Source organism: Mustela nivalis (assembly GCF_964662115.1).
Source record: "Mustela nivalis genome assembly, chromosome: 4".
Taxonomy (NCBI): Eukaryota; Metazoa; Chordata; class Mammalia; order Carnivora; family Mustelidae; genus Mustela; species Mustela nivalis.
Genome location: NC_139023.1, coordinates 129,673,582 through 129,693,097, shown reverse-complemented (window position 1 = coordinate 129,693,097; position 19,516 = coordinate 129,673,582). Strand labels below are relative to the sequence as shown.

General features: G+C 33.0%; 1 protein-coding gene across 2 annotated transcripts in view; it reads left to right on the top strand.

The window, feature by feature from the left end:
• Positions 1-19,516, top strand: part of FSTL5 (follistatin like 5) — a 766,488-nt gene that overhangs the window by 704,332 nt on the left and 42,640 nt on the right. For both annotated transcript variants that reach the window (XM_082728205.1, XM_082728204.1), the window contains exon 15: positions 4,420-4,544. In XM_082728205.1, the coding sequence (XP_082584331.1) occupies positions 4,420-4,544 (125 nt within the window). The remainder of the gene's footprint in view (positions 1-4,419; positions 4,545-19,516) is intronic.

The window sequence follows — 19,516 nt, the reverse complement described above, 5'->3', positions numbered from 1 at the left end:
AATAGCTTTCTCAGTGTTGCAAACCTTCCATAAAGCACTTTAGGCAAACTCCTTTAATATAATACAGAAAGGGAGAAAAAGTCTTTGAAAAGGTGTTAAGTAACTTTCCACACATTATTCAGCCATTTAAAAATGGGTTCTTTTTCTCTGAAAGTCCAATAAAAATATGCTTTTAAGGTTTAATGAATTTTTAAAATATTTGCTGAGTAGAGGGAAAGGTGAGTCTCACGCCTGAAAATAAAATGTAAGAATTGAGATGTAAATAATGTAAATGTAAAATAAAATGTAAGAATTGAGAAGTACTCTTAAAATAGTACATATAGTAAGATTTATTTGCATAAAGTAACATTTATACACAAATGCATATGCATATATATGTGACAGATTAGATAAGATAATATATAGATAGACAGACTGACAGGAAACACATGGTCTCTGGATCAGAGAACAGACCATTTCTTATTTAGGATCATGCTAGTGTTTATGCTCCAGCCTCCATCCCAAGGGTGATGTGGTGACAGACTAATGTTACCCTGTATGAATAGCACATTTGCACTAACAGGAGAAGAAACCTGAAATTATGTATCTCAGAGTTTTTGTTTGTTTGTTTGTTTGTTTTTAAGACTTTTAGCATATCAATCTATCCTCTCATGACAGATAGAGATTGTTATACTCTATACTTATATAAATAATAATATATTGTTATACTCTGGAATGCAAATTTTACCCGATAAGTATGCTAGAATGTCAGTAAGGCTCAAGGAAATTAAGTCTCTACTTCTCTCAGGTGCAATACCCCACCTTCATCTTCCAAGGCATTTTTGCTATGCCATCATCCTTTCTCCAACTTTGCCAGAGCTCTTTGCTTAGAAAGACCTGACTCAGCAGAAATATCAGAATATTCAGGATGATTGTCTTCCAACAAGATTCTCAGGAAACATTTGCAAAAGGAAATGGAATTTAAGATTTGTTTGACAAGAGAAACAGACTTTCCTTTGGTGAGATCAAAATCACCAAACCAAAACATGGGCAAAATCCCATTTTTGCCCAAGTGTCCTTGTGCTATGTTGAAAGATCAGACTAGAACTAGAGACATTGATGCTAGGTTGTGATGAGTAGTTAGGCAGTAAATTTTGGCCCTAATGTAGTATATAATAGTGGCCACTGAAACCTATCGAGGATCAAAAGTCCTATGTATACTTCTACTTTGTGTTTTTTTTTTCTAAGATTTTTATTCATTTATTTGACAGAGATCACAGGTAGGCAGAGAGGCAGGCAGAGAGAGAGGAGGAAGCAGGCTCCCTGCTGAGCAGAGAGCCCGATGTGGGACTCGATTTCAGGACGCTGGGATCATGACCTGAGCCGAAGGCAGAGGCTTTAACCCACTAAGCAACCCAGGTGCCCCCTACTTTGTGTTTTCATTTTGACTATAATCCAATCTATAAATCTTTGTCAATTATGGAGCAAATTATATTATTTTCTGTGATAATAATAATTAATTAATAAAAACCCATAAACTGTCATGGTAGGTGTATAAGACAGTGATTTTCCAATTAGTGTTCTCAGATGAATTCTCAAAGATTTATCACAGTTATTTTTTTCCTTTTTAAAAGGCATTTATGCCTTATGAAAATTTAAGATATGCTATTCTAAAAGTCATGTGACTCTCATCTATACAGTTTTATAATCCATATGTAATGTCTTTTCAAATGCACAAAATTAGAGAAGAAATGTCCCCAGGAAACAACTTGGAATAAAGTCTTTACACCTTGTTGTTGGCGAGGATGTAGGCCCCAGCCAGATGGGGTGACAGTGGGATGTGGCAGCTGTAGGTTTGTGGAAGATGTCACATATGGAGGAACCAGCAGCAGGATACAATTAGGAATAAACCAAGGATTGTCGTAAGATTGGACCTGTTGATTAAGGTGCATCATAGATCAACCTGTGCATCCTTGCTGTTAGTCAGCTCAGTCCTGAATCTGGCAGTCCACTACATCTTGTTCACCTGCAGCAGTGAGAAGGACCTAGAACCATCAGGGAACAAAGTCCAGACTGAGAAGAAATATGGAAATGGCATTGCATCTTTTACAACCTAGGACTATGCCAAACCCAAAGAGATGCTCAGATGCTTACTATACTTTCACTGGCATAAAATATTTTTGCATCAGTAAGGTTGGGATACATTATAGTGTTGTTTGAATATTCAGTTATGTGATGCCTGTAGACTACTGAGAACACATAATTGGCATGTAACAAGCTCTTAGTAAATATTATTATTGCTGTTGTCAGTTTGAGTATTAATTTTGAATACATGTACATGCATTTCAGAGCTAGGCACCCCTATACAAACTAAGGGGAAGAAAATTTGAGGAATCCCTTTTCCATTACTTCTGTTGACCTTTATTAAAATCTTACAGACATGAATGGCTAAAATCCACTGAAAATGTCCTCACTGACATTCCTTAATAAAATGGGTATGGTATCTTTCAAGCTTTTTTTTTAAAGACTTTGGTTCTCTCTTCCTCTGGGCACACGATAGGCTCCTTTTGGTTGGGAGGAGCCATATGATTAGTTCTGGCAAATGTGGTCTGTTGTCAGTGGAAATAGTCAAGGTAGTTGGCTGCTAGTTCAGCATGGGATACTAAGTGAAACAGTGGATACCCCACCAAAACCATCGGGGAAATTCATGGGTGTGAGATGAAGTCTTCAAGCCTCTAAGACTTTAGTATTTTTTTTCTATTTTTTTTTTTTAACCAAAACGTAACTGAGCCTATCCAGTTATAATCATATTAAGCTATTTTCATTGAAAAGGCAATTTCCAGAGGGAACTCAATGAAAGCATACTCACATGAGTGAAGAAAAATTAGCTATTCAGAAAAAAAAAAAAATCAAAGTGCTACTTACTTCTGTCATAAAAACCAAAAACTGTGTTTTGAGGGAGGAAAGTAATTACCTTAAGAGAGTGAGTCAATTATTTAGGAAGTTTAATTTGGTGGCCATATATAGAAAGGACTTAAAAGGGGAGAAATAAAGACAAAATGTGTTTTAAAAGGCTAACACAGAACAATGGTTGACGAGCAGAAACAATAGGAAAACAAATGGAGAGGTATGAAAAATCTGAAGAAAGAACTGATAGAATTTGGTGCATAATGGGATACAAGGAATAAAAGAATTTAAATGTAGTGATTTTCTCTTTAATGGACTATAAAGGTTTTATTTATTTTTTATTTTTTTTTTAAGATTTTATTTATTTATTTGTCAGAGGGAGGGAGATCACAAGTAGACAGAGAGGCAGGCAAAGAGAGAGGAAAGCAGGCTCCCCACTCAGCAGAGAGCCCAATGCAGGGGTTTGATCCCAGGACCCTGAGATTGTGACCTGAGCTGAAGGCAAAGGCTTAACCCACTGAGCCACCCCAGCACCCTGGATTATAAAGATTTTAAAAACCAATTAATGATGTCTAAGAAGAAGAAATGTCTTTGATTAGAACTTACTTAAATCTGGGGCACCTGGAAGATTCAGTTTGGTTAAACATCCAACTCCTGGTTTTTGGCTCAGGTCAGGATCTCTAAGTTGGAACCCATGTTGGGCTTCATGCTCAGCAGGGAGCCGGCTCAAGATTGTCTCTCTCCCCCTTTCCTCCTCCCCACTTCTCCCTCTCTCTTCTCTAAACAAATTAAAAATAATAATAATAAATAATAACTTACTGAACTTTGTTACTTTCAATTTATAAGAAGAAAAAATATTATAATTTAATCTATTTTAAAGTTGCTAAGAACTAAAATGATTTCATATGATTTGTTTTAGAGTTTTCAGTTTTGTTCCCAGCTGTGTTCTATATTAGGAGGAATTTTTTTGTTTTGTTTTGTTTTTCTGTTACACTTCCACAAAGCTGAAGAAAGAAAGAAAAACCTGTAATACTTGCTTTTATTTACCCCATTCTCCTATTACACAGTACTGTATTCAATATACTATCATCAACTCCACAAAGCTGAAGAAAGAAAGAATGGAAGGGAGGAAGGGAAGAAAGGAGGGAGAGAAAGAGAGGAGCAAGCAAGAAAGAGATGCAAGCAACCAATAATCTCATTCATATCATATGTACGGTTGCTTTATTTTTCTCATTATAGCAAGGTTAATGCTTTTATAATAAAGAAGTTGTTTCTACCTATTTTATAATTTAGGCAGAAATTATTCAAGACAAATCATTCTCTGTTTTTTATTTCTTTAGAAAAACACATTTCTATGTTGAAAATAAGCAAACAATTACAAAAATCCAATTTCCTTAATGATATACTAGTTTTGAGAGGGCAATAAAGAGTCTCTGAAACATTTCCTGATTTGTTTCATCTCTAGACAAAATTAATGCTGGTACTATTAAGGGAATGCACTGGCAATGTCTAACTGTAATATGCTCTGTTTAGGTAATAACGCTGGCCAGCGGGAATGTGCCACACCATACTATTCACACCCAGCCTGTGGGAAAGCAGTTTGACCGAGTGGATGATTTTTTTATTCCTACTACAACACTCATCATCACCCACATAAGGTAAATGCTAAATGAGTGATCAACTTTTAGATTTCTCTCTGGTTTTGATAGGAAGCGAGGGGAAGTCATAAAAAACAAAACACATTTCTGTTATACATGGATACACACATGTAATTGCACATGATTTACCTGGTCTCATCGGCTTGATGAACTTTTATCAACTTTAGTAATGGATTTCCTGTCCTGTATTTCTTTTTATGCCTCAAAAAGGAGTGAATTTTAAACAATCAGTTGATTTTTAAAATCAATTTTATAGTTAATATTTTTTGCAAATAGCCATTGAAGTTTTCTTATTAAGCTTTTGTAAAATGCTGATATTCGAACTTGGCATGATGAAAGAAACACTTTCATAGAAATCCATTCAAATATTATAATGACATTCTTTAATCATTTTCCTCTTATAGAAATGAGCATAAAAATGTATTGGAAGCATATAGTAAATTGAAATGAAATGTTTGAGGCCTACACTTTGAAGAAGCATGGTGTGTTCTACCCTTGAATGTATTTATAAGAGGTGAAAAGATAATTACTTCTAATGACATTACTCCAAAGTGCCATGGAAGGGTTTAAATGCTTGACAGAGAGAGACAGAATATGTCATAATTTTAAGTACTATATATTTTGATAATTTACTGAAAAACTTTTAAAGTATCACCTAGCAATGTTAGTGAATTTGAACCAAACTATCATTTTGTTGTGTTTCTCAAGTAAATTATATTGAGAGAGAACTGTTCCAGATGTTATATGACTCATTATTTGATTCTTACATATATATATATATTTCTCTTGTATTAAATTGGAAATTACCTTATCTAAGAGTTAGAGTTATAAGAATTCTCAAACTTACAAAAGTAAAAAAGGGAGTTTAATAAATCAGAATTGTGTTCATCTTCAGACACTACATAGAAACTGTCATTTGCATAGCCAAGTATGTTTTCAAAGAGGTTAGTATATTTTTCAAGCAAATGACCATTATTTTCAGAATGTCTATTATGTGCTCAACAATAAAGTGATTAAAAAACATAATGTCCTGTTATAATTATTACATGTTTTATGGAAAATAAGTGGAACTTTTTGAAAATGAGCATATTTTTAAAGTATTGTATTGAAATAATAATTTTTACCTCTGACTGTAAGTGCTATAATAGTACAGACACAAAAGAAATTAGAATATGAACGAAAAATGGGACCGCTTGAGATAGTATGAAAAAAATACATTTTTATTTGGAAATGAGTGTTATAATTAATTCCTTTGTTATTTTCAAGTTGCTGATAAATTATTATCATCAATAATTTACTGTGTAACACTTGCTTTCTATTTATCCTATTCTTCTATTACACATTACTGTATTCAATATACTATTATCAACTTCACTTTTTTTTTTTTTTCCTTGAATGCACTAGTAACAGAATTATTTGGGGCAAATTTCCTGGTCTACAATACTAATAGGATTAATAGTGTATAGTTCGGTCTGTTTCTTTTCCCCTGCAACCAGTAAATTATATCATTGTGGTAAAACAGCTACCAGGTGAAGAGTTTAACTTTCTTTAAATGCAGCAAGCGCTATGTGTAATTCTGGGTTTGTATTTATAATTGGTGTAATTCTGGGTTTGTATTTATAATTGATATACAAAATTATATTGCATGATTATAGAATTGCTATATATGCAGTCAGAACATAATATCTTCTTAGGGTTGAAATGATTATAGCTAGAGTTGGAGCTAATAATTAGAAGAACATCTAAATAATGGGAACACATATAAGGCAAACTTTTATTTTAGTTATTTCTTTATATTATGAGAAACACTGAAAAGTATGCTTGAGGATATTTTTAAACATCATTTTCCTTTTAGGGATGGATAGGCAGGGTTGTTTTGCCATACTTGTAAAATATAATAAATTAAATTATAGCAAGCCTACTTGCATAGCTTCCATATACAGTCCCATTTTCATGAATGTGAATGATGGTCAAATATTCTACTGCATTTCAAAGTAATTATTCCTATTACTAAGTGAAGAGTGAGAGTAAAAATTAGCATGCATTTTCAAAGTCAAAACATTAAATATAAATTATTTTTAATATAATGAGAATTTTTTTCTACGTCAGGAAAATCTGAGGGACAGATACAGTCTTTTCTCCTACCAATCTCATGTAACATATTTTTCTAACCAAATCTAGCATGTGTTTAAATATGTGTTGCAGAGATTGATCTTGTTTGTAACTTGAGTTTTTCAGAATTTGAGACTATTTTCTGATGCTGGGCTTGGTATATATTTCCAGGCCAGGCAGAAGGTCTGACACATAATACGTGTTTAGTTAATATGAGTTTCCTTCCTCTGACCCCTCATCACATTAATCTACTTTTCTCTCAGATTGCTACACTCTCGTTTCAAATAATTTATATCTCAAATGTCTGAAAAGATCCTGGACAAGTGTCAGGATTTTATACCCTAAGTGCCTAAAAATTGGTAGGCTCTTAATTCATGTTTCTCACAGGAATGGAAATAAAGAAGAAAGTGCTATGCTATTTCCTAAGCCAGGCTATGTCTAAGACTGAGAGAATTACATAGCATTAAGGGAACTGTATTTCTTTTGTACTGAATTTCCCAGCATCTAACACGGTATCAGAGATGCAACAAGTACTGTATTAAGTGCACATGAATTATGTGGAAACAGTAAATACAAACAATAAGTACTTACATCTCCGGTCAGATCAAAGTCTGAAGGTCCCAGCAACAACATTCGCCATTGGCTGTTGTGAATTTAACCAGTTTACTTCATTTCTTTCTGAGGACTGGAATGAAATAATGTTTAAATATTAAGTTGCAGGGGCCTGGGTGGCTCATTCAGTTAAGCAGCTGCCTTCAGCTCATATCATGATCCCAGGATCCTGGGATGGAGTCCCAGCTTGGGCTCCCTGCTGAGAAGGGTGTCTGCTTTTCCCTTCATCTCTGCCCCTCCCCCTGCTTGTACTCTTTCTCTTTCTCTGTCAAATAAATAATAAAATCTTCAAAAAAAAAATCAAAAAAATTTTAAGTTGCCCATAATCATGATATAGATACTACTCATAATCCATACTGTAGCAGGGGTTTCTCTGTGAATAGTGACAATTTTGCTAAAGGTTTGTATTTTCCCTGCTTAACTTCTCATTTTTTTCTACATTTTTCTCCCTTTTCAATGTCTAAAATTCTCAGGTTTGTTTAGTCTGTAAAGTAAATCGAGACTGAGGAATTTAAGAGAAACAAAATTATTTTATCCATCTATGTTAAAAAACAAGCTTGTAGCTTAAAAAATAACCAAAATTCACAAAATTTAGAAAGTTGTTCACTTTTTAAAACAGCTTAAAATTTTCAGCATTTAAAAAATTTTTGGATCTTAATTTATGTCCCTCATTTTTAATTGAAATATAGTTGACATTTGATACTATATTAATTTCAATTGTAGAACATAGTGATTTGACAATTCTATACGTTTTGCAATGTTTGCCATGGTAAGTATAGTTACCGCCTGTTACCATATCTAAATATCACAATATGTTTGACTATATTTCCTGTTAGTACTTCTTAATCCCCTTCACCTATTTCACCCATCCCCCTCTTTGTCCCCTCCCTTGCAACCACATTTACTCTTTGTATTTATGATTCTGTTTGTTCATTTTGTTTTGCTTTTTAGATTCCACTTATAAGTGAAATCATTCGATATTTGTCCTTGTTTGACGTATTTCACTTAGCAAGATAGCCTCTAGGTTCATTCATGTTGTCATAAAAGACTTCATTTGTTTTAATGGTTGAGTAATATTCCATTATATGGAATGATTGTGTGTGTGTTTGTGTGTGTACATGTGTTTCATATCTTTTTTATCCATTTTGAATGACCTGAGAAAGTTTAATTTTGGAAAACTCATTTATATCTAAAAAAATATCTGGACTGATTCTATGCACTCATTCAGTTCCTCAGTGATCTCCTTCCCATTCCTTGAGAGACCCAGTCCAGACCACATGCAGTTATTCCTATTTTTAAGTATACATGTTGCCTAAGTGAGCATACATACAGTTATTCCCATTTTATCCTATGGAATGGCACTTTAATAGTAAAAAGAATCCCGTTTTGGTTTTATGTATTCCTTCCTTCTCCATAGGAATCAGAAGAGTACCTGAGCCCTAGGCTGAGGATATACCAGAAACACTGATGCCATACTTCCTTTGATCTAAATCAAAATGGTCTTTAAACGATTGAGCTCTGGTTACTGGACTCAGCTATAGCTTGTGTCCGTGCCTTACACTCTCTTGAATATGCATGCTTACCAGGGGATAATAACTCTAAACTAGCACGCAGCCATTCTTTAAGATACAGATATGTGAGCACCAACTGTGAAGTCACTTTGGTTTAATGAAACTAGACTTCCTGGAAGATAAGAGAAGATGTATTACAATCCTGTCTCCCCAAAGTTCCAACTACCTACTCAGCTTCTGAAAGGGACTGACTAAATACTTATTGACTAAAAGTTTGTTTTTAAAAGTTTATTAAAATTCTAACATATGTATTTTTAGTATTGAGTGTGAGTTGCTTAATATCTACTTCTCCAATTGTTTAGGGAAAAAATTAAATTACTTGATATTTAGCTAATAACACAGATGATAATCTGATGTTTATTGAAATATATTGATTTAAATCACTCTATAATTATGTTTTCTTTTTTAAAGAGTAAAGAAATCATACCTTATATTCTGTTAATTTTCATAAAAACAGATCCATTGAATATTTAATAAGTGATGTACTTTTCATATTAGTAATTCATAGCACATTTCAGTTAACTGGCAACATATATTAACTAGATACTCATTTTTCAGGCTTGTAGTTAATAAAGAATTTTCTTTAAAAAGCTTAAACTCCACCAAGTAATTAATTAATCATAAATCATAGTTCTAAATTTGAAGAGATTATGCAGTGAAAAAGAATGTGTTTTGTAATGACATGAGAAATATAAATTTCTTATATGAGGAATTTCAATTTGCATTTTTATCTTTTTCTATATACAAATCTATCCAGAAAGGAGAAATTGAAAGAGACTATTAAAAATGAAAATGCATGTATAATTCTCAGAAGAATCAGTTATGTCTATTTAATGTATAAAAATTGAAATAATAATTCATTTTCTTTTTTAATCACAAGTGTTCTACAAATGTAAAGGAAAATGTTTCATTATTGTACTCATAACTTGTATCCAAAATGCTAAGTTATTATAATATCATTACATGCAAATAGATATGTGAAAGACATAGTTCTACTACTCTTAACATTTTTTATGATATGGATAATGCATGTGGGATTTAGTAATTTTTGCATCAGTTTTTTAATTAGCTAGATATTAAAAAGTAATTTCAAAGAAATTTATTTTTTTTCCAGAAAAATTGTTGTATCGTAATGGTTGTATTATCTTCAAAGCAACTAAATCTCATAAAGAATGGACATTTACATAATTGATTGTGTTTCATTTTTGTACTATTCTGAAGAGAAAAATTTAAATGCCAATTTCTTATTGTGATATATGTAAAGATTACAACTTACTGTGCAAATGCTACTATAATTAGCATAGGAAATGAAAACCACAGGTTTGGCAGTGATTTATTGCATTATTGCATGTTTATTTTTAAAATATTCCCTTGTGTGAGTTTAGAGGGGTGAGGAGAATTGAGAAAATGAGAGGAGAAGCTAGTGAGATGAAAGATATTCAAGCAGTGAATGGAAAAGTATTTCCATGGGACTCTCCCCGAAAATACTTCAATAATTTTTCTAAAGAATGATTTATTTTTGGTAGTGGGGTGATGAAAGTGGGACTTACTTAAGGGCCAGCGTGGTTGAGAGCAATTTTTACCTACATTACAAAGGCACAGCTAATACTCAGTTTCATTAGGGCTCTAAGAAATTATTTAAATTTTCACTGACCAAAATAATACCTTTGATACAATTTTAAATAGATAAAATACATGAAGAAAAATTGTGTTTTATAGCCTGTTCCTTGTAACATCTACAAATCATTTGTCTTGCATTTCCTGTCCTCTCTGAAGTTGACTGCAACTACAGACAAATTTAATCCTATCTAGTTCACCTGGCACAGAGGAAACTTTTAGTAAAAAAAAAAAAAAAAAAAAAAAAAAAAGGAAGTTATTTCTGATTTATGTGTTACTTCAGGAGTAGTGTTGAGATAGAAAGGGAAGATAACAACTTCAATGATGCTATTTGAGATTCTTCAAAAGGCTTGTCTACACTTGACATCACCTCCAACACCAGCATTTGGATTTAAACTACTCTTGTTACTTTGGGTTATGTTTCTCTAGAAATCTACCTTGAAAGTACTCCTAGTTCTTGAAAGGAAAATGGGGGGGCAGTTTGGAAATTTGACATTTTTCTTATTGGCATTTTTATTTATGGGTTGATTGGTTGATTATGTAGTCTCTTAACATTAATGTTTGAACTTGGGAGGATGTATGTGTGTGTGTGTGTGTGTGTGTGTGTATTTATTTCAATCTATGATTACATGATAAGTAATAAGATGAATAGAGTATATATAATAGAGAACTTGAAAGCAACAAGTATTTACATAAAAACTGATAATGCCAGTTCCAACATTTTTCTCCTCCTCTGGACTTGACCTACTAAACAAAACAAACAGACAAACAATATTCCAAAAGTTTCCTTGTAACACTCATCCCTTCCCTACCACATACCTTAAAATGATGTCAGTGTCAAATAATTATCTCAAATTGGGTAATTCAGGGATTTCATGAAAAGTGGACCTCAGTGTTACTTTTCAGCTTTGGTGAGCTGGAAAGGCAGTTTTAAGACCCTCAAAAGTCAAATGAGTGAGAAGAATGTAATGTAAAAGGGTTGCAGACAAATGTGGAATAAGGGGCTCAGGGCTTATCCTGTTCCAGATGAGTCATAACTCCTCCCCGCCCAACGGCTATGGCTCCACTGTAAAGGATGAAGAAAGCTGAAATAACAAGTAGCGGGCACCATTCTAGGAGTCTGGAGAGAAGTCTATAGCGCTCCTTTTCTGTTATAAATTACAGTAAGGAAATGATTAAGAAGGGATTGGGTTTGATTTATGTTTCCTTGAAGCTTCTCCAAGGGAAAAATAAACATTCTGTGAAAGTGAAAGTTAAAGTAAAGTATATCATTCTTCCTCATATTTTATCAAATCTGTTAAAGCAAAATTATATATATGGCTAGCCATTTATCAAGACAACCCTACACGTGTGACTTGATTCATGGACAGGCCAGGTATGGAGATATTGTATGGAGATACAATGTCAGAAGCAAAATTGCCTGGGTAACTGAAATTCTGGCACATCAGAAATTGAAAATATCAATATATTTATAGGAAAAATATAAACTAAAGATGATAAGCAATCATCAAAATTGTTTCAAAAATGGTTCTTAGATAAAGATCTCACAAAATCACAGTTCAGTGTTTTTTTATGTTTTGTTTTGTTTTGTTACTCCATTCAACCTTATATGCTAATTTTACCCACAAAGAAATAAACTAACAAACTATAAAGATTCTAAATAAACCAGGAGTGGGAGCTCTCTTTGTCTGTATTCTCACATATAGTGAATACCTGAAACATTTATGAATTCTGAAACTATGATCTCCTCCCCCAGAGTCTCTGAGGTTTTTCATTGCCCTCTTCACAGCACACAAACACAAACTCTAGATTGTCAGGACCTGCAATATCTTTGCCCTTACATTTCCATAGCCTAGTGCACTATTGAAAAACAGAAGACATCCATAAGTTGCTTATTAAACAGAGTACATATGCATATTTTTGTGATTGGGTATGCAATACATATACATATCATGTTGGTAAACTTTCCAACCTTTTTATATGGATGCACAGTTTCTTCTACATAAGCTCTTGATAACTTGTTTCATCTTACTTTTAAAGAAGCAAACACACTTATTTTTTCTTTAAGATTTTATTTATTTATTGACAGAGAGATAGAGAGCACAAGTAGGCAGAGTGGCAGGCAGAGGGAGAGGGAGAACCAGTCTCTCTGCTGAGTAGGAAGCATGACGTGGGGATCAATCCCAGGATCCCAGGATCATGACCTGAGCCATAGGCGGCTGCATAGCCAACTCTGCCACACAGATGCCCCTAAATATACTAATTTTTAAAGAAGTAAACATGGTGCACCTGGGTGGCTTAGTCGTTGGACATCTGCCTTCAGCTCAGGTCCTGGGGATCCAGCCCTGCACTGGGCTCTTTGCTTAGCAGGAAACCTTCCTCTCCCACTCCCCCTGCTTGTGTTCCCTCTCTTCCCTGTGTCTCTCTGTCAAATAAATTAATAAACTCTTAAGAAGAAGAAGAAGAGAAGAAGAAGAAGGAGAAGGAGAAGAAGAAGAAGAAGAAGAAGAAGAGGAAGAGGAAGAGGAAGTGGAAGAGGAAGAGGAAGAGGAAGAAGAAGAAGAAGAAGAAGAAGAAGAAGAAGAAAAGAAGAAGAAGGAGGAGGAGGAGGAGAAGAAGTAGTAAACACACCCTTCAATTTGGATCTGTAATGTTATTCTCCTTTTTCATTTTGGTTACAGGATTTGCTTTTTTATTTTCCACTTTCTTAAACATATTTGTGTAGCTAACACATTGAGTATAAAATGCTTAGACAGAAAACCATTGAGCGCTTACAGCCAAGTGTTGCGTGTGTATGTGCCTCTGTGTGTGTGTGTGTGTGTGTGTGTGTTTAGTTTGTTAATTTCATTATTTCTTGAGTTAGAGAACACTGTCTGCTTCCCTGCTTGGTCTCTGCCCTACATTAATAGGACTCTGCACTAAGTACTGTAAAAAAAAAAAAAAAAAAAAAAGAATCTAGTGTCCAAGAAGGCCAACTCCTCTTTTGGCAGAATATACACTTAGCCAGATTAGTAGGCCATATTAGCTATGTAATATATATATATATATATATATATATATATATATATATATATATATATATATTTATTGTATGGGTAAATGAGGTTGGATTTAAAGAGCAAACTATATTTAAAATATGAGGATCTCATTATTTTTTAAAAAGGCAAAGTTTTGTACAGGTGTTATTAGTAGACTCCAAGCTTTAAGATTTAATAAAACCCCTAAGTAGATTCATTCTACGACATTTTTTATTGAAGAAATCAATGGAGCACTAATAATGTGTAATTTAGAAACACTCTACATTGCAAATCTGCCTCTTGAGTTTTATTATGCAAAGAAAAATAGCTCTTGCTTCTCTCAAGAGGTCCTTATGCTAACTCATCAAGGTGTTCAGTAAAACATAGGGCTGTCCATTTGACAAGACCCAGGATTCTTAGGAGGCAGGTGTGAGATATACATAGCAAATTTGTATGGTCTTTTTTTTTTTTTTCTTTGTCACATATGATTTTAAGTTTTGCTGGAATTGTAAATCAAACTTATTTTACCTTAAATGAGTAAATGATATGGTTGTATAGATTTCTTTGCTTTTTTGCTTGGTAGTAAAAACAAACTCAGATAACAATTAAGGTTAAGAAAGAAAAATACCAAAATTTAAAATACAATACAATATATCAAAGAGGGGCAAAACTCATCCTGAGAACCTAACTAATTTCTTATGTGAATTTAATATGTGCACTACATGGCCTATTTCGTACATATGTTTAATAGATTATAGTATTTTGAATCAAGTGTATAAGACATTAACTAGTTCTCATAAAATGTGTATACAAAAGAATAATGTATATTGGGTTTTCTAATTCTTTCTATCTGAAGTGGCTTTGTTAGTACTCTGTTAAAAGTTGATATATTTTACCATAGTATCTTATTTTATGAATTCATTAGTTTTTTGATGAAATATTTTATTAAAATGCTAAAACTTAACATACACATATCATAACTTTAACAAAAACTCTTTTTTGAATTAAATACTCCTACTGCAGTTCAATAGAGCAATATAGTTGAAAATAAATAATTTTATCCTTGAATATTGTGTAAAGTCAATAGAACTGTGCTCAATAGAACATTTTTTGAAATTTTCTGTGAATGTGACTAAATACATATATATATATATATATATATATATATATACATACACACACATTACTTCTCAATTTTAATTAATTATAAAAACTTCTCTTAAATGTAAAATTAGTGGTAGTAGTGGGAGGTGTCTTTAGATGGACAACATGGTGGCACTGATACTTTATTTACAATGATTTAAGACTATAAAAATATTCGTTGTGAATCCACACAAGTTCATATTTTATAGCATTTTTTAAAATATTTTATTTATTTATTTAGAGGCAGAGAGAGAGAGAGGGAGAGAAAGAACTCTTACTTAAGTAAGTGGGGGGAGTGCTGGAGTGGAAGGAGGGGCAGAGGGGTGAGAGAGCAAGAGAAGCCCAAGACATGGCTCAATCTCACACCCTGAGATCATGCCCTGAACCAAAATCAAGTCAGATGCTTAACCAAAGGAGCCACCCATGTGCTCCTGTGCCATTCTAATTTAGTTGTAAATCTATGGATTTGGCCTCACTATGGCTCTCCATGTAAGAGAAGGTATTGGTTATTGTAAGCCAATCAAATATATTTACACAAATGCATTCCTTTTTTTTTTTTCATTTAAATTAACAATCACTTGTTCTGTAGCAGTGCTTTATCTCTTGCTTCTCCTTGTGAAAAAGAAATCCTGCAGCAAAATTTCAGGTTTTAAAATTCCTTGGTTTTAAAGATTTGGTTCAAGCAAAAATGAAGTACATGACAGGATGTCAGAGAGCCTTTAAAAGGTACTGCAACAGAAAAACCCACCAAATTAGTAGATATATGGAGAAACTACCTATTAGGTCTCATCTATCATCTATTATGAGTGGAAATATTCAACATAACTACCTGAGTAGATTAAGAACATTAGGCAACAAATATCAAACTGCCAGGGTTTTATTCTTTGGTGTATACACTAGCACCTTGTAGGATACATAAAACTTACAGAATTGGTCGAAATAGACAGCTTCAGGGGAGATGAAAATGACAGTTGCCTTAAGTCATTTTTTAAACTGCTACCTGGGTTAGTTATGGTTAAAATCTCTGTATTGGTTTAGACTGAGATTAGCTGAATTTTTCTACACTATAGAAAATTTTCCTTTCTTACCTTCCCATTTATCTGTTATTTGGGAGGTGGATAATGAATCTTTATAGATTTTTTTCCTATATTCACAACTGATTTTCAAGGAAAACAGTATGAAATTACAGTAATTCATTTGTTGGTCATAATGTAGAAGCTTATTTTTATGCTTATGTAATTTGAACGCATAAATGTAGTTTTTAGTTCTTTGAAACAAAAGGAAATCAGGGTTTGCATGTGCTATGAAAGTAGTGCTGATTTATATAAGTAAGCCAAGAAAATCCTAAAATAACCTAGATTTTCCTCTCATAATGTAAATCAGGATTATTCATCAATTTTGAGTGATAGAAAACATTTTTTGTGTTTTTTAATTAAAGTATACAGTGTTTAAATTCTGCTTCAAAACCTAGCTGTACAAATATAAAGTAATAGAATATTTGGAACATCTGTAGAATATTTATTAAAAAGCTTGAAAAACTAATTTAATTAATATATGAAAATAATTTGAAAATAGTTTATTAGTTTATATAAGAAGGTTTTGTTAAGAAACACTTTTAATAGATCATAGGTACACATATCTTTATGTTGAATAAATGTGCATAATTATGTTGAATAAATGTGCTGATTCTTTATATACAGCCTTAATTTTGTTTGGTAATTTTTGACATCAAAACCCTTACTTCCATCTAAATTATTATTTGCATTGGGATATAACAGAATCTAGTTCAAAGAGATTGTTGGATACAAATGATTTTTTAAAAGTAGACTTAAAGTGGAATAGAAATTATTTAGTAATAGTTCTTTTAGATATACTTTTGACAACTTAGTACTTTTTGTTTTGTGAATTACGAGATATACTTCCTGGCTATCATTATAAGAGGCCTTATGAAAAGAGAGGTCACATTAACCTATCTGTTACATTTTTCATTTACTGAATCCAGTCTGTGCCCTGTCACTGTCAAAGATATATTAATAATCTTTTCAATACTTTTACCACTTACTTAACTTCAGCTTGCTCCATTTGCCATCTTCAACATTTTTTTTTTAAGATTTTATTTATTTTATTTGACAGAGAGAGAGAGATCACAAGTAGGCAGAAAGGCAGGCAGAGACAGAGGGGGAAGCAGGCTCCCTGCTGAGCAGAGAGGGATGTGGGGCTCAATCCCAGGACCCTGAGATCATGACCTGAGCCAAAGGCAGCACCTTAATCCACTGAGCCACACAGGCGCCCCATCTTCAACAATTTTTAAATGCATGAAAACACTTTTGAACAACCGTATGTGGGTTTACAGAAAGCAGGTAAATTATATTTATGCTTCCAATTCATGAAGTTGTTATTAAAATTTCAAATTCATCAGGGAAACATTGTTCTTTATTGTATTTATATAAGTGAAACACACACAATAACATTACATTTAATTGTAAGTTGTTAATGTAAATAATTTAAAGAGAATCACTCTTTAAGTTATGACAGACTTATAATGATTTCCTAAAAGTTATGCATAGGAATAAATCACAAATTTGAATTTTAGCAGGAAGTAAAGGAATGAAAATGTTAAGGAGAAGAGAACTAGGTATATGAGAAAATTATTAGAAATACAGGAAATGCACTACCACTTATTCATATTGTCTAATAGTTTCATGAGTAATTTCCATCTTTTCTCTGTTCCTATGTATAATAGTCATTTAGAATGGTTCCCTATAATTTTATTTTAATATGGAAACAAAACCTGATTTTCTAAAGTCAGAGATTACTGTATCATTTACATACCCTCCAGTTTTATTCCTTGGTTACAGTTTTTGTTCTTATTACTATGGTTGTTATATAATATGTTAAGAGTAATGAGGAAACATTGAGCACTTACTCTATGCCAGAAAGTGAGCTCAGAGTTTTTATGTACTGACTCATTTAGAACTAGCAGCTATGTAAATTTTTATCCCTATTCTACATATGGTGAATCACTTAACTAATAAGTATTGGAACAAGCTATAAACTCCATACTGTCTAAGTTTAGTTTCTTAGCACTTAATACATTTTAGTGTTCAAGTCTTTTTATCACTTTTAGGGTAAAACCTAATGACTGATATCCTCTACAAATTATCTCACACTTACCTTTAACACATTCTCTCTCTCACTTTTCTGTTATCTCTGCTACAACAAAACTCACCTCCTCACAACAAACCTACACCATATTTTCTCACCTATCTGAATTAATTTGCAGAATGCCCTGTTTCTTCATTTTCTGCTTAACAAACTCTTCAGGACTTATCTCAAAGCCACCTTTTATAAAATTTGTTATAATCTCCCTAATTGGAATCCCCTTGACATTCTGAATTTTTGTTATTTCTCATTTGTGTTGAGATTCACACAGACCTAGGATGGAAAGTAGCTCTTCAGATCCTTTGGGGCCTATAGCACAGTATTTAATTTTGCTTAGATCAGTTTGATTTTCCTCTTCCACACGTAAATGATTTCAGAAGCGATGGAGAAAAAATATGATGTGGTGTCTACAGTCCCTACAGACTCTATAGTAATTTTTTTTTCTGTCTGTTCATGTCTAACTTCATAATGTCTATTTATTAATCTGCTCCTTTCTGCTTTCATGACACAGCCTTAAGCTGAGCTTCCTTATGTCCCACCTTGCTAATGTAAGGAGCTCCTGACTACTTCTCCATACTTCCCATTTTCTCCATACTTCAACTCAATAAACAGAGAACCACTACATTCCTTTTTTGAATTCCTAGCTATGGTACTACAGTTTTGCACTGTAAAGAAAAAAAAATTAAAATATTTATTACTGTATTTAAGTTAAAGTTAAGCTACACCTAAGCCACTTTCTAAGTGTGTGATCTGCAGACACCCTAGGGCCCAGCCAGTGTGAACCTGAGTAGCTCCTATACTTCCCTGTTTCCACTCAACCCTTCATTTTCTCTAAAGTATTCTTTATGATTTTGATTTAGAACCTCTTAATTTATGCCAATTTCTTGGCCAAACTCAAGTGCATTCTGTGTCATGCAACTTTTTTTTATTGCTTTGTTATTTATAATAACACTCTCCTTAGAATTCACTTCTTGTTAAGGCATGAACCAATTGTTATTTTATTTCATTCATTCATTCAATACAGTTGAACTGTTCACATAATAGACACTATTCTAGATTCTAATAGGAGCATGAGTACAGATTTTTGTCCTACTTTCCTATAGTATATTGTACAGTTAATAAAAAAATAAAAAATACATGTTTTTTTTAGAATTTATTTATTTATTTGAGAGTGAGAGAGAGTACAAAAGTGGGGAGAGGCAGGGGAAGAAGAAGGGAGAGTCTCAAGCAGACTCCAGTCTGAGCGTGAAGCCCGACACAAGGCTGGATCCTGCAACCCTGAGATCATGATCAAAGTCAAGTGTTGGGTGCTTAACCAACTGGGCCACCCAAGTGCCCTAGATGTATTTTTCCTTTTAGGAACTGGTTTTGGAATGGTAAGAATATAGGTTCAAATTCAGATGCTACCACTTACTACAATGTGATTTTAAGTAAATTAAACTTTTTAAAGGACATTTTCAAAAATTGTCTGCTAAGGATATGTGTTTCATCCAGAAATACTGCTTGTTTCAAGTAATGGTTTATCTTTAATTTACTGAAATAATTTTGTTACCTTATTCCTCCCCCAAGTTCCCACCCCGTCACCTACAGCTTTACAATATTTATGTCCCTACTCAGGTGAATTGACATCTATTTTTAAAATATTTGCCTTCTTTCTTTTTTTCTTCCTTAGAGCAGTGTGACCCTCTCTTGAAGTCTATAATGTAAATGAAATAAATGCCATAATACCCAGGTTAAT